The sequence below is a fragment of the Crocuta crocuta genome, unplaced genomic scaffold (genome assembly GCF_008692635.1).
Source record: "Crocuta crocuta isolate KB4526 unplaced genomic scaffold, BGI_CrCroc_1.0 scaffold561, whole genome shotgun sequence".
Lineage (NCBI taxonomy): Eukaryota > Metazoa > Chordata > Mammalia > Carnivora > Hyaenidae > Crocuta > Crocuta crocuta.
This window is the reverse complement of record NW_027530529.1, coordinates 952,769-968,826: the sequence shown is the minus strand read 5'-3', so window position 1 is coordinate 968,826 and position 16,058 is coordinate 952,769. Positions and strand designations below refer to the sequence as shown.

Here is a 16,058-nt window from a genome sequence, read left to right as displayed (position 1 = left end):
ACGGTTTGTGAGTTCAAGCCCCACATTGGACTGTCTGCTGTCCGCGCACAGCCCATTTCAGATACTCTGTCCTGCCCCCCGCCGCCCCTTCCCTGCTCTCTCTCAAAAATAAACATTAAAAGAAGACTTTAATATTAAATAAATGAAATATGATATGGTTTATTTAAAAAAAAGATTTGTGGAGTTCAGACAGACCTGAGTTCAAGGCCTGTTTTTGCTGCTTATTAGTCTTGTAACCTTGGACACACCACTTAAACTCTGACCTTCCCTTTCACTCTCAGTGAAATAGGCTTAATTGCAATTTGCGTTGTCAGGATTAAATGGGCTCAAGTAAGGAAACACCTAGCACACCTAGTATAGTGCACATAGAAGGTGCTCTTTGTGCCTCATTAAAGAGTTCATAGTTTTCTAATGGATGTTTAAACTTCCTGAGGATTGTGGGCATAGGTAGTTACCGAGAGGAAGCAGTAGGATAGGGGCCTTTTGTCCAGGGTGAGCACGTTCCTTTTTTTGCTCGTACAGTAGTTTGGATTTCCCATGGCTGGTTGGGTTACATCTTGTTCTGTGCAACTGAGAGCAGTTGCAGCAGTGCAGGGGCTATAGAAAAGCTTAACACCTGGCAGCCGTCAGCTAATGTCTAGTCAGCTGGTCAGTGTTCTCTATAATTGTTAACAGAAGGCAGACTCTTCCTGGAGAGGAAACATTTCAGAAATACAGCGATTCAGGGCTGTCTTTGCAAGAGAGACCTCAGAGATGTGAAAGAGAGGGACCAGCTGGCCACCCCAGTAGCATTTCACAGGTGTGAGTAGCTAGTACAGGGTCTTGCCTTTTATTGTGCTGGATTCCGACACCTGAGCAGACTCCAGGAACCACTCTAGCTGCCAAAATTCACAAGAGATAATCTATAAGCCACTGGCCCTAATTTCTTGAGTCACTTTGGGAAGAATTCATTCTGTGTCCTTTTCTGGGGTATCTCCTTCCTGATATCAAGGTCTGTAGGAGGCAGCATTAGCTATTAAAAAGTTGCATGAGGGGCACCTGGGTGGCTCAGTTGGTTAAGCATCTGTCTTCCGCTCAGGTCATGACCTCGCAGTTCGTGAGTTCCAGACCTGCATCAGGCTCTCTGCTGTCAGTGCAGAGCCCACTTCTGATTCTCTGTCTCCCTTTCTCTTTGCCCCTCCCCTGTTCTCTCTCTTTCTCAAAAATAAATAAACATTAAAATAAATAAACATTTTGTTAAGTTGCATGAGATTAGTGGGAGGGGCTTACTCCAATGGATAGTTTTGTACAGGCTGTTGTCAAACTTTACATGAACTTTAAATTGTGAAACTTTATGCCAACCCTGCCCCTCGTCTTTCCTTGTGACCCAAATCTTCAGGTTTTCCACAGCCATCATTTCTATATGAAATTTTGATGTTGCCATTAAAAAATAAGATAGCTTTCCATGAATGCTTTCTGAGATGGATTATTAGGTCACACACACACACACACCCACACACACCTCTCCCTCCCTCCCCAGCAAAAAGAAGAAAAGAAAAGAAAAACAGTGTTTTTTTTGTAGATGTACTGTGTATCCCCAGAAGAATGTAAAAGAGACTGCCAGTGGTGGTTGCCTCTGAGAAGGGTGTAGTGGTGAGAGCGCGTTGGGATGGGAAGGTGCACTAACTCAATTTCATGTCCTGTAGTCTCTTTTGAATTCTGTGCTTTATTGGTTTAATTCTATAGCTTGGTATGTATTGTCTATTCAACATATTAGAAATTTGAAATCCCTAATTCCAGGCCCCACACAACTGTTTGTGTTTTCTTGTCCACAGGCAGCTCTTTTTTATATTTTTGTTATCATTTTGTCTATACCTGCATCCAGCTAGGATACTTGTAATTTCAGGTATCTGATGCTCATTTCAAACAGGCTTACAGTGGCTTTTTATTTCCTCATACAAATAGAAAATCAGGGGCGCCTGGGTGGCTTAGTCGGTTAAGCGTCCGACTTTTGCTTAGGTCATGATCTCGTGGTTCATGGGTTCGAGCCCCGCGTCGGGCTCTTTGCTGACTGCCAGCTCAGCCTGGAGCCTGTTTCAGTCTGTGACTCCCTCTCTCTCTGACCCTCCCCTGCTCACGTTGTCTCTCTCTCTCTCTCCTAGAAATAAATAAAACATTAAAAAAAATTAAAAAAAAAATTAAAAAAAAAAAACAAATAGAAAATCAGAGGCAGTCCTAAGTATGGTATGGTCAGGCAGTTCATTTATATCACTTATGTCATTGAGGACCCAGTTCTTTTGCCTCTTTGGATTTTTCTTGTCCTCAGCATTTGCTTTATCCCAAGGCTTTTTTCTTTCAGAGTTACAGTATGGCTGCCAGTGGCAGAATCAGGACTATTAAGTGCTCTTGTTCGGTCTAGTGCATCAGAGATAGAGATAGACAGACAGAGACACTATCAGACCTGCACCAAGCATGGAATATATGTCCTTCCATTAGGACTGACAAGGCCAACTTCAGTCACATAACAAGGGAGATGACATATACTAATTGGCTTAGTTCAATCAGAATCTGCCTGGAACTGGGTTTGAGGACACCTGCCCTTGAACAAACTCAGAGTTCAGTTAGTGAGGAAGAAGTACAGAATGGCCAAATGGGTAGGGAGCCAACAAAGTCTACTACAGTATCTTAAAAAATTTTTTTTTTTTTTTTCCTGATGACACAAAAAAAATACTCATCGGGGCGCCTGGGTGGCTTAGTCGGTTAAGCGTCCGACTTTCGCTTAGGTAATAATCTCGCGGTTCGTGGGTTCGAGCCCCGCGTCGGGCCCTGTGCTGACTGCCAGCTCGGAGCCTGGAGCCTGTTTCAGTCTGTGACTCCCTCTCTCTCTGACCCTCCCCTGCTCACGCTGTCTCTCTCTCTCTCCTAGAAATAAATAAAACATTAAAAAAAAAAATTAAAAAAAAAAACTCATCTATTATATAGAAAATAAAGCACAGTTGGGAGAAGGCACTAAAAACCACCCTAATACCTCTATCCAGAAAACCACTTTGCTGTACTTTTCTTCTACACATAGTTTTTACATAGTTGAGATCATATACCTTACTACCATTTTATCTTTTAATAATTGTAGAATATTCCACTGTAATAGTCTGTACAAGAGTGAATGTTGTGGGGTATAAAGCATTTCATTTCATTTTTTAAAGCATTTTTTAAATTTAAATTTTATTTAACATACTGTGCAGTATTGGTTTCAGCAGTAGACTTCTATGATTCATCACTTACATGCAACACCTAGTGCTTGTTTCTGTTGGATATTCCCCAAAGAATTATTTCTCAGCATAAAGCTACTGATCAAAATATTTGTATATTTTGTATAATATGTATAACTTTTATAACATAGTACAGTGTTGCTTTCCAAAAGAATTGTATTTGCTTAAACTGCTATCAAAGCATGAGTGAGCCAGTTTCATTATAACCCTCTAGCATTGGGTTCTGTCGTTGTGGGACACCTTGCTGGCCCACAAGTAGAGTGCATGATTCTTGATTTCGGGATTGTGAGTTCGAGCCCCATGATGGGTGTAAAGATTACTTAAAAAAAATAAAGACTGAAAAAAAATTGTGACCAATTTATTTACTAGGTATAAAATGGTAAAGTGCTTTTGATGTGATCTTTATATCAATGTCATTGTCCCTATCCAATGTGTGGCTTGGGGTTTTATTTACCACAGGGATCTGCAAAGACTTGGAGAACTTCAATCTGAATTAGCAGGAGTCGCTGACTTCTCTGCTACCTATCTTCGGTGTCAACTTCTTCTCATCAAGGTGGGTTTGGATCCATTATGTTTGTGATTGTGCTTATAATGTGCATAAAGTGCATAAGAATGCACTTTAATGGATTCAGCAGTTCTTTAGGCTGTTAATGGAAAAATGTAGTCTTACGCAGCCGCTTAGCAGTGGAGAAATTATTTGTCAGTGTAATTATATTTGTCTCTAATTAAAGAATTGTTAGCTCCTGTGGGAATTTAAATTTTTTTAATTTGGAAGTATTCTTTTATCATTTTATAATTAGAATAGATTGGATAATCATTGTCATTAGAATCATATGGATTTTAAATTGTTTTTATAATTTGATTAGCATAGAACTTTTATATTATTTTATTAAAATGCCAGTTTTACTTTGTCCAAGTGTTACTAGTCAAAAGGTTGATTTCATTGCTTTTAAAATGACCACCTTGCTGGCATTCCATATTAGGTAGTTAGAGTTTTTACATACACACGCAAAGTTGGTAACCAACTTTGCTCTAAATTTAGGTTTAGGATTTAGGGGACTCCTTCTCACTTGATAAGCTTTTATCTTTGCTTTATCCAAGCATCTTCAGTTAGTTAGTCTTTAAAGTGATTATTATATTTTTTAAAGTTTTTTTTTTTAAAGTTTATTTTAAGAGAGAAAGAGAATGAGTGGGGGAGGGGCAGAGAGAATCTCAAGCAGACTTAGCACTGGAAGCAAGAGCCTGATGTAGGGCTTGAACTCGGGAATGTGAGATCATGACCTGAGCAGAAATTAAGAATTGGAGACTCAACCAACTGAGCCAACTAGGCGCTTCTGAAGTGATTATGATATTTGAGTAAAGTCAGAATAAATGGAGTAGTTAAGAAATTATTTCTCACTATAAGATATGTGAGCTTAGGGCTTTGCAGGTATGTGTATATATGTGGAGGTGGGTATGTACACTGAAATGCGCTGGGATTTAAACAGCTCTTGTTTGGCTAGATAGATTCTTTCAAATGCATATAATGTGTATACCTGTGTAACCACCACCACAGTCAAGATATAGAGCGTTTCCAGTAACCCCAAAAGTTCCTCTGTGCCACTTTGCAAAGTTTTTGTTTTGTTTTGTTTTTTATCTTTTCCAAGCGTCTGTGTAACAGGGCTAATAATAATTCTGCTTAGATAAGGACTGGTAACAAGCAAGATGTGTAAGAGCCCTGTGCTTAATGTTTGATACATAGTGAATGCCATGTCATTGTTGGTCTTCCTTCTTTCTTGACTTCTTATTTTCTCTATAAGGTATACAAGCAGGTCTTTAAAAAGAATCTATCTTTCTACAGTAGAAAAAGAAAAGAGAATATTCTTGCAAAGAACATAGAACTATGTTGTTCACTCTGTGTCATGGAGTGGCGGGGTAGGTGAGGGGTAAAGGCTTAGAACCAAAGGCAGGCAAGTGTTTGATAACAGGGTAAAAGGTAAGTAAATTATGGCGCATCTACTCAACAGTACATTCTGTAGCCAGTAATGATCTTTATGAAGAATTACATACCATGACATTTAAATACTGACTTTATAGTGAAATTATAATAAATATACTAAGTTAAATAAGTTATATTGTTAAAATTAATTTTACCCGTTTCTTTTTACTTTTAAAAATGTGGCTGCTTGACAACATAAAATTATATATATGGTTTGTGTTATACTTCTATTGGAAATTTTCAGTCTAGGTTTTCTATAAAGCCATTAAAAGATGTCTGTAATGAGAAGGACTATAAAAATGGGGTCTACAGCAGAGTTTTATCAGATAATTGAGAGATGAGGCCGTTCTGATGAGAGGAGAGAGTTGGAAGGTAAAATTATGGCTCTTAGTGCTAGTTTTGAACATAGATGGAGCGAGAGGGAGGAATCTAGGAAAGCTTCTTGATTTCTAGTTTGGGTATGTCAGTAAGGTGATAGAGCTGTTCAAAAGATAGGGCAAAATAAAAGAGCCACAGTCAAGCAAGAAGGGTCGAGGCAGCCAGGGTAGTCTAGTGAGTGGCTCTGGGAACAAGGAGGCGCGAGAACCCTGGAAGCTGGCTTGCTTGCACACTTTGGTGAGACCTGGATGGCTCCTGCTCTTTGCCTGCAAGCACTGGTCTGATCTGGATGTAGGGCTTTTGAGCCAGGAATTGGATTGAATGGGGAGGAGCTCAAACCTTTGGTTTCTTTTTTCTTTATAGTAGGCAGGGCTTATTAGCTTAAAGGAATAAGTTTGAGAGGAAGTTCTAATGCGTAGACTTCCGAAGTAAAACAAACACATAAGCCTCAAATGACATGCCAGTCTTTTTGATCTCTTTGTTCGTTTCTCTCCTGATTTGTCTGTGTAGGCCTTGCAAGAAAAGCTTTGGAATGTGGCCGCCCCTTTGTATTTGAAGCAGAGTGATTTGGCCTCAGCAGCAGCAAAACAGGTAAACTATTGGAACTTTCTTCTCAGATGGATCTCTATCCAAGAATTGTGTTGTCTGAGTTGGAGTCAGAGGCTTTTACGTGGCCTCTGTTGTGGCCTTCCCAGTTCCAGCTTGTGACAGAAGTTAGTGATATGAGAAGTAGCATAATTAGGGGACACAGCACTGGCTTGCCTGCTTCCTTTCTTCCTCCCTCCCTCCCTTCCTCCCTTTGTTCTGTCCCACCTTCCTAGGGCAGGGGAGAGAGAAAGGGAGACAGAAAATCCCAGGCAGGCTCCATACTGTCAGCACAGAGCCTGACTCGGGGTTCAGTCTCATGAACTGAGATTATGACCTGAGTCAAGATCAAGAACTGGATGCTTAATTAACTGACTGAGCCACCCACGTGCCCTTTAACTGGATGATTTCTAAGATGCTTTAGTGTTCTAAAAATATATTATTATCAGTTTGTATTTTAGATAGACTAAAATCCAGTAAATGCTGTCGTGAATCTTTCATCTGAAAATGTAGCTGAACTCATTTTGTGGTTGTTTGTGTTTTTAGCCTGTACCATGTCTTGAATGTTAAAAGGTCCTTATGTTCTCCTCAGTTCATTAAGTAGCTTTTAATTATATTTGCCTTGAGTTTATTTCTTTGTAGCTTTGAGCAATTTCCCTTCATTCACTGGGATTTAGTGAACTCTTCTGGGTCATGTCTTCCAGGTTGGGAGTCCGTATATGACCGTGTCATTATGACCCAGTAGCAAGCTAAAGATGGTGACTGTGATTGTTAAAGTACAGTTCACTAAGTGATTTCAAGTCTATTTTAATTAATTAATACTCACAGTAATCCCATTACGTATGAATAAATATTAAGTCCATTTTATAGGTGAAATAACTGTTAAGGATCAGCAAGATTAAATTCATAGAGCTATAGGTAGTTGAATTAGGGAATTGAGTCCCTATCTTCTGATAGCCATAGTGTTTTCTTTCCACTGTTCTACTTGATCTCTCATCTGACCTAGACTCCCTCTCAGCCCTGCTGTGTGGCTTATTGTCAGGGAGTAGAACCTAATGACTAGAACTCCAGAACGGCAAGGATAGGACCAGGGAGCAGCAGTCTGGAAGAAAGAGAGAGGAATCCCCATTGTTAGGTGCTGGATACTATACTAAGTGCTTTCCATACTCCATTTGATCCTTTAAATTTTATGACTTTGGTACTGTTTCTTCCCTGTTTACAGATAGTGAAACTGAGGCACTTATATAATTAATTTGTCTTACTGCCAGTTGTGGGAGAGCCTGTAGTCCTTTCTCTGACTCCAAAGCCCTCAAAGGAAGGCAAGCACAGATTTGAGAGAGAAATATCACTGGATGGGAGCAGGTGATTTGGATAGAACAGAGCAAGAGCTTAATGCACTGGGCTTGAGCTGAGGTTGTAGTCATTGTTTTCTGTACTTGTTCTCTCTCCAGACTCCCTTCAACAGACCAGGCCCATAGAACAGTCTGCTGTTTGGATGCCTACTACATGGCTAATGGTTCCTGATGCTAAATCCTTGAGGACTTTTCCTGGGGTTGGGTGTCCATACACAGTGTTTATTCACTTGTTCCCACGGTTTATTCATTTGTACCCACGGTTTAGGGGTAACAAACAGTGCTTTACAGTTATATCAGTGATTAAATATTTTTACATCATCAACTAAGATGACTTTGTTACCAGATGAAAGTCCTTTTTTTTTTTTTTTAATGTTTGTTTATGTTAGGGAGAGAGAGAGAGCGCGAACGAGTACAGGAGCGAGGCAGAGAGAGAGGGAGAACAGAGTCTAAAGCTGGCTCTAGGCTCTGAGGCATTAGTACAGAGCCCGACACGGAGCCATGAGATCATGACCTGAGCCAAAGTCAGATGCTTAACTGACAAGCCACCCAGATGCCCTGAAAGTCTTTTTTTTCTTCTTTAAAGTTTTATCTTTAATAAATAAATGTTAAAATAAATTTTAAAAATAAAAAAATAAGTGTTAAAAAGTTTTTTAAAAATAAATGTTTAAAAACTTAAAAAAAAAAAGTTTTATTTTTATTTGAGAGAGAGAACAGGCAAGGGAGGGACACAGAGAGAGGGAGACAGAAACCCAAGCAGGCTCCACACTGCCAGCACAGAGCCCTGCGTGGGGGTAGAACTCTCATACCATGAGATCATGACCTCAGCTGAAGTCAAGAGTCAGATGCTTAACCAACTGAGCCACCCAGGCGTCCCCCAGAAAGTCTTTTTTTTAACTGACAAAACAACTTACTCTCTTTTCATAAGACATACGATAGTAATTTCTTAAAACACATCTTAATTTTTATAAAGTTACCTAATTTCTCTCACCATAGGCACTTCAGTATCTCAGTTCATATTAAAACTCAGTTCAGAGGTGCCTGGGTAGCTCAATTGGTTAAGCATCTGACTCTTGATCTCAGGTCAGGTCTCTATCTCAGGGTCGTGAGTTTGAGCGCTGCGTTGGCCTCTGTGTTAGGCATAGAGTCTACTTAAAAAAAAACAAAAAACAAAACAAAACAAAAACTCAGTTCAGAGTTCACCTATAATTCTGTGCTGGTCTCGAGACTATTATGATGCTTTTACTGATCGTTAATTACCTTTCCTTATAGATCATGGAAGAGACCTACAAAATGGAGTTCATGTACAGTGGTGTGGAGAACAAACAGGTGGTGATTATCCATCACATGAGGCTGCAGGCGAAAGCCTTGCAACTTATAGTAACAGCACGGACTACTCGAGGGTAAGATGTAAGGCTGGCCAGAAGTGGGGTGCGGTCCTTTCAAAGACACTTCCAAATGCATTCAGAGATCTCACCAAGGTTAATGAGAAGTGAAAAGATACTTAGAAAAGATTAGCTAAGGGGTATGAAAACTGTTCATTTTCTCAGATATTCCAAGTAATATCTTTGGATCAAATTAGATCTCTGGAAGACCCTTCCAGTGGCTCTCTGCTGCCTACAGCACACCGTAAGTCTTCATCAGCCAACGAGGACACTCTCTATGGTCTTTGCTAGATTGCTTTAAGAATTAGTGCCAGGAACCATTTTTTCTCTTCTGAAAGGACTAGTGAGCTCTTCTAGGCAGTAAAGACAAATTCAGATAATGTGCAGTGCAGTGAGACTAACTTTTTCAAACCCAGACCTCTCCACTTCCTGGTTGTTTGGTTATGGATGGGTTTTTTTTAAGCCTCTCTGTGGCTTGTTTCCCTGCCTGTAAAAAGAGAATGATGACAGCATCTGTATCATGGGGTTTTTATAAAGAATAAATGGGGGCACCTGGGTGCCTCAGTTGGTTAAGCGTCTGACTTCAGCACAGGTCATCATCTCACGGTTCATGGGTTCGAGCCCCGCGTCGGGTTCTGTGCTGTCAGCTCAGAGCCTGGAGCCTGTTTCAGATTCTGTATCTCCCTCTCTCTCTGACCCTTCCCTGCTCACACTGTCTCTCTCTCTCTCTATCTCAGAAATAAATAAAACATTAAAAAGTTTTTAAAAATGGGATAATACATGTAGAAGTACTTTAACATAGTACTTGGTACATACTAAGAGCTCACTATCAGACTTTCTAATAGAAAGTTGGTTCTAAAATGCACATTTAAAAATTTAACTTCTCTGAAATTTTGATTTCATATCTTTTTGATTTTACCCTATTTTGATTGAAAGCATTTTTTTGTTGTTCATTTCTTGTTTCATAAAATAAAGGTGCATCTTAAGAATGATGGCATTGTAGATTTGATACAGTGCAGTAGCTTGTTCCCAGATGGAGGACACATGTGATGCTCAGTCAGGCGATTGTGTCAGTCTAAATGTGGCGTAGAGAAGGAAACAGGAGTGTTGAAGTAAGCACTGAAATATACCAGGTCAGAAAGAACATTCTGAATGGTATTTATTTCTTCACTTATTTTGATCTAGTGACCCAATAAAATCAGGTAGTGATTTAACTTTTTNGTCAGCACAGAGCCCGACGCGGGGCTCGAACCCACGAACCGCGAGATCATGACCCAAGCGAAAGTCGGACGCTTAACCGACTAAGCCACCCAGGCGCCCCGGTAGTGATTTAATCTTAGAGGTAGCCATACATCCATTTAACAAATGTTTAATTCCTACTATTTGCCAGTCACAGCTGAGCAAAGACAGGTGCTTGTGTTGGCATCTACACTTTTTTTTAATAGTGTTTTTTTTTTAAAGTTTTATTTATTTCTTAATTTTTTTTTTTTTAATTTTTTTTTTATTTCTNAGGGGAGGGTCAGAGAGAGGGAGACACAGAATCTGAAACAGGCTCCAGGCTCCGAGCTGGCTGTCAACACAGAGCCCGATGTGGGGCTCAAACACGAACCACAAGATCATGACCAGAGCTGAAGTCGGCCACCCAACCAACTGAGCCACCCAGGCACCCCTGCACTTTTTAATTTAATAAAATAGATATCTTCCTTAGTTTATGTATGATTACTAAAAAAATTTTTTTTTTAATTTAAATATTGCAAATTAAGTGAAGGTTCCCTGGTAATCTACCCCTTCTAAAACAACTGTCAACAGACTTCCCCAGCCAGATAAACAGATCTACATTATAAATGTGTGCATATTAATATAAATGGAATCATAATATACTTTGTGTTTTGTTTCCTTTTAGTTTTATCCAACAGTATTTCTGTTTTTTGTTTTTTAATATAATTTATTGTCGAGTTGGCTAATATACGGTGTATACAGGGTGCTCTTGGTTTGGGGGTAGATTCCTGTGATTCATCACTTACATATAACACCTTTACTCATCCCAGCAAGTGCCCTCTTCAATGCCCATCACCCATTTTCCCCTCTCTCCACCATCAGCCTTCAGTTTGTTTTCTGTACTTAAGAGCCTCTTATGGTTTGCCTCACTGTCAGTTTGAAACTATTTTTTCCCAGTATTTTATTTTTCCATGTCCTTATACAGAGACTCTAATATATTTGATCTTGTGTTGTACTATTTTATATTTTCTTGTGCATTCCTGCTTCTTTTCTTTCTTGGCTTTTGCTGGATTGGTTGTTTTCTTTGTTTCTTTGTTTCTTCCAAGGCTTTGAAAGTTCTGATTGTGCTTCTAGTAGCTGTGCTGCTGAAGCGAGCATGAGTTCTGAGAAGTGAGAGGCAGCATAAGATCGTGGTTAAGAGGGCTCTGGTTCCTTGTTGCTTAGACTCAGATCTTGACTCCCGCCATTTGCAAACTTAGGAATCTTGGACAAGCTACTGAAGACCTCTGTGCCTCGGTTCAATCCCTGTAAGTTAAACTAGGATAATAATAGTATCTACCTCTCCTTAATACGGTTATTGTAAGGATTATCGAATTATTATATATAAAGCTCGTAAAATACTGTCTGACTCATTCAGACTAAACACTTGATAAATGTTAGCTTATATTAGTTGTATAAATAGTATTTTTACTTATATTTTTAATAAACATTCAACTTATCAGTACACAAAATTAAATAGACTTTACAATCATCTTTATCAAAATCACCTCAGATGAAGATGAAAGTTCTAATGTATTTTTATTTGATTGTCTAATACTGTCAGTTTGGAATTTAGTTTCAGCTTATTATGTTTTTATAATGTATCTCTTAATTTAAGAATTCTTAAAGTATGCATTAATCTTTATAAGTACTTTTTCAAAATAAGTTAGCTTCAAATTGCTCTCCTATTTTTTATGTCTGTGCCACAGCTGCTTTTTAAAATTACTTGTTCTTTTAAGAATTTTTTTTCTAATTTTTTTTTTTTTAATTTATTTCTAGGAGAGAGAGAGAGACAGCGTGAGCAGGGGAGGGTCAGAGAGAGAGGGAGTCACAGACTGAAACAGGCTCCAGGCTCTGAGCTGGCAGTCAGCACAGAGCCCGACGCGGGGCTCAAACCCACAAACCGCGAGATCATGACCTAAGCGAAAGTCGGACGCTTAACCGACTAAGCCACCCAGGCGCCCCAAGAATTTTTTTTTTCTAATGTTTATTAATTTTTGAGAGAGAGAGCGAGCTAGTGAGCACAAGTAGGGGAGCGGGCAGGGAGGGAGGGAGGGAGACACAGAATCCTAAGCAGGCTCCAGGCTCTGAGCTGTAAGCACAGAGCCCAGTGTGGGGCTTGAACTCATGAACCACGAGATCATGATCTGAACTGGTCAGACGCTTAACTGACTGAGCCACCCAGGCACCCCTAAAATTCCTTGTTCTAATTCACTATTTGATAGGAGCACATTCTCTAGTAGTTGTTTTTCTGAATAAATATATAATTGGTACACTCATTGAGACCCTGCATGTCTGAAACTGCCTCTCTTTTGCTCGTATGCATAACTGGAATTCTTTCCGAATTCTGTAAATATGGCTGAGTTACTGTTCAGTATTTAGTGTAACAGGATATCCAGTGTCAGCCTGGCTCTCTTTCTTTTGTTTCCTTATTTTTCTTGGTTGTCTTCTCTTCTCTTCTCTTCTCTTCTCTTCTCTTCTCTTCTCTTCTCTTCTCTTCTCTTCTTTTCTTTTTGTCTCTTTAGAAATTCTACCAGGATATGTGTAGATACCTGTTTTCTTTCAGTGCTCTTACTGACCTTCAGTTGGACTTTAAAGTATAAACTCTGCTTTTAGCTCAGGGATCTTTTCTCCTGTATTATTTCTTTAATTACTACTACTTCCATCCACTCCAGTCTGTCATACAGGATGTTGTGTCTTCTGGATCTATTTTTTCTATATCATATTATTTTCCTCATAATTTTAGTTTCTTAGTTTTTCTACTCTATATTATGAGTAAATTCCTCAATATGCTCTCTTAAAATTTTTTTAAAAATCTATTTATTTTTAGCAAGACAGAGACAGAAACAGAATGCAAGCAGGGGAGGAACAGAGAGAGAGGGAGACACAGAATCTGAAGCAGGCTCCGGGCTCTGAGCTCTCAGCACAGAGCACTTTGCGGGGCTTGAACTCAAGAACTGTGAGATCATGACCTGAGCCGAAGTCAGATGCTTAAGTGACTGAGCCACCCATGTGCCCCTCAATGTGCTTTTTTAAGTGATGACTTCAGTTTTCATCATTTTTCAATGTAGTATTCCTTACTTTTGAGTTCATTTCATTACTACTGTCCATTTGCAAGTATGTTTTCTTCAATGTGCCCTTTTCATAGCAGTTTCTCATGTTTTACCAGTGCAGTATCCTTTCAGATCTCCTCTTTAATCTCTCTGAGGTTATTTATTAGAATTAAAAAAATTTTTTTTTCTGAGCTTTCTTGCCTTGACTTTCTCTCACTGAGGTCTGCTTGGTATCCTTTTCAGCCCTGATAATAGCATCTAATAATTTTCCATTGTCATTGCATACCTACACATGGAAGTCAGTTGTAGATCAGTGTTTGGTTTCCCAGTGGACTTTACTTTTCCTCTGCTTTGCTTCCTCACACCAAAAGTAGAGGTTCTTAGTGATAAAGGCTTACTTCATAAAACCTGTAGGTGAGGCTTCCTGGTCTGTTTTGGGGTTCAGAGAGAGTTCTTAAATCTTTTTATGTTTTACTGTTGGGAAGTTCTACAAGATGACTCCATATAGGCAGGCCCCTCATTGACACTGCTTGGTTGAATTGCTTCCCTTTCACCCCCTGCTTAGCTGGAGGTCTCCCTCCCAAATCCTCTCACTCCTGGAGATCTTTAGTGGGTGAACCTCGCTATCAGATTTCAATTCCATTTCTGGTAGTTTATCAGAGTGAAGACAGTTTTTTGAGTGCTACCTGTTTTTTAGGAAAAGAATTCAAATGCATGTTGCTTGTAGAGTAAGTTTCCATCTGTCATTTCTCATTTAACTTGTTCATTCAACAGATATTTATTGAATAGTTGCTTATGCCAGAAAATGTATATCAAAATGATTAATACAAAGTCCCTACTCTCAGGGAGCTTACATTTTAGTAGAAAGACTAAACTGGGTTATTAAGAACCTTGACACCATTTTCTTGCATGTTTTTATATAAGGAAAGAGTATTTGTCTGTTTTTCTTCACTGGAATTTTACTCCTCTAATGAATACTATATTAATGAAAATAAATAGAAAGTTTCATTCAGAAATTACAAGAAATGAAAAGAAAATGTGTGGCTCTGAAACCAGAGAAGCCAAGTGAGGAAAGAACATCGTGTGTGTCTATGAGCAGAGTAGTAACAAAACTTTTCCGCTTCTGCATGAGAATTTGACGTTTAGTTAACTTTCTAGGTATATCCCCTGGAAACCTGGTAGTATATACTGTATTTACTAGGTACCTCTGTGATCATAAAAATGATCCCTGAGAAAATTGCATCTAGACCAGAAGGGACTGCCAGTGAACTGTAATTGCCTGAAGCAGACACCAAACTTTGGGTTCCACTGAGTGCAGTGATTCTTATAACTGAGCGTATCCCTTGTGGAGACCCTGGAAGGTGCGCCTGTGGATTTGTGTCAGGAGATGTTAGCACATGTGGAGCATGAGGCTTCTCATGCAGGGTGGTCTCCAAACTCACCTGATGTAGATGTCATCTCCTTGCACCTGAGCTGTCTGTCTGCGGCAAAATCAGAGCTCCCAGAGCTCCCAGCTCCCAGTGAATAGCTGAATGGAGCGCGGTGAGGACTCCCGCTGAGGAGGAACATGACGCCACCCTGCCTGCAGGCTGTGCTTCTGCCCTGTGTCCTTTGTGAGTCTGATGCCAGGCACGGCCTATGACAGCCTTTGATTTTGAGTGCTCATTGAGCCCAATAGCTACTCTGGCAGATATTTGCCCCCAAGTCCATTAGGAATCTGCTCTTCCTTTTAGAGATCATTTTGGTAGTGTAATACTCTCATTTCCTTTCATGTAGGCTCAGGTTTCTGGGAACTTGGTCCTCATTCCTCAGTTTGAAGATTACATAAGCAAAATATGTGTTATGTGTGTTTGTTTTTCTCTTTTTCTGCAGAGTTGACCCCTTGTTTGGGATGTGTGAAAAGTTTTTACAGGAAGTGGACTTTTTTCAGAGGCAAGTATTTTATTATCATCTAGCTTATTAAATCTTGGTTATGCAGAGAGTAGCACTTAGGGGGCAACAAGGGTAGTCAGAAACCAGAACCCTTGGTTCATCCCATCCAACCTGTTATCTGTGGCAGTGTGCCTTCGTTGTGCATTTCTTTAAGGCCTGTAAGCTTTAAACTTAACTAAATGTATAGCAATGGTACAGTAAAAATATCAGGAATCATTTAGATTCAACATTCACCTGGGCCACAAAAAGACAAGTATCTAGATGGTAAAACAAATTTTTTTGTTGAAAAATCTCAACAAAAAATTTCTTTTTAGAGAAATATGGAAATTCAACAGTAATCTACACAGAATTGTTCCATAATTCTATAGGCATCCTTTATTTTGTAGTACAGCCATGTTTTCGCAGAGTTCTATATGGAGTAAGTTGATTGAAACAGATCTAGTAGATGAGTGGAAGGCTTAGTGAAGAAGTGTAGTGGAATTGGTGACCAGACATGTGATGTACTGGCAATATAATACTAGGAGGAAGGAATTTATAGGATTTTATAGTCTAATATTTATGAAGTCAGATATTTCATTCTTCCACCCCCTTATCCCTGCCCCCTTGAACTTCATCAAACCTGAAGTTTCCGTGACTATCCTTTTGAGTCTTCATTTGGGTGAGATAGCTTCCTGTAGGGCTGAGTTGCAATACCATACTTCACCAGTGGGTGCTGCTCTCTAGCAAATGATACATTGGCTCTTTAAGATCCTAGCTTCAAATCTTAGTTGAGTTCATGCCTTTGGTTTTGGATTCTTTTTTTCTCTTTTCATTTCTTCTTTTCTTTTTCTTTCTTTCTTTCCTCTCCTCTCCTCTCCTCTCCTCTCCTCTCCTCTCCTCTCCTCTCCTCT

The 16,058-nt window shown here is 39.5% G+C and overlaps 1 protein-coding gene across 2 annotated transcripts in view; it reads left to right on the top strand.

Moving 5' to 3' along the window:
• The window catches only part of INTS4 (integrator complex subunit 4), a 116,613-nt gene that overhangs the window by 89,858 nt on the left and 10,697 nt on the right, over positions 1–16,058 (top strand). For both annotated transcript variants that reach the window (XM_077767537.1, XM_077767538.1), the window contains exons 16-19: positions 3,708–3,801; positions 6,115–6,195; positions 8,814–8,944; positions 15,109–15,168. In XM_077767537.1, the coding sequence (XP_077623663.1) occupies positions 3,708–3,801; positions 6,115–6,195; positions 8,814–8,944; positions 15,109–15,168 (366 nt within the window). The remainder of the gene's footprint in view (positions 1–3,707; positions 3,802–6,114; positions 6,196–8,813; positions 8,945–15,108; positions 15,169–16,058) is intronic.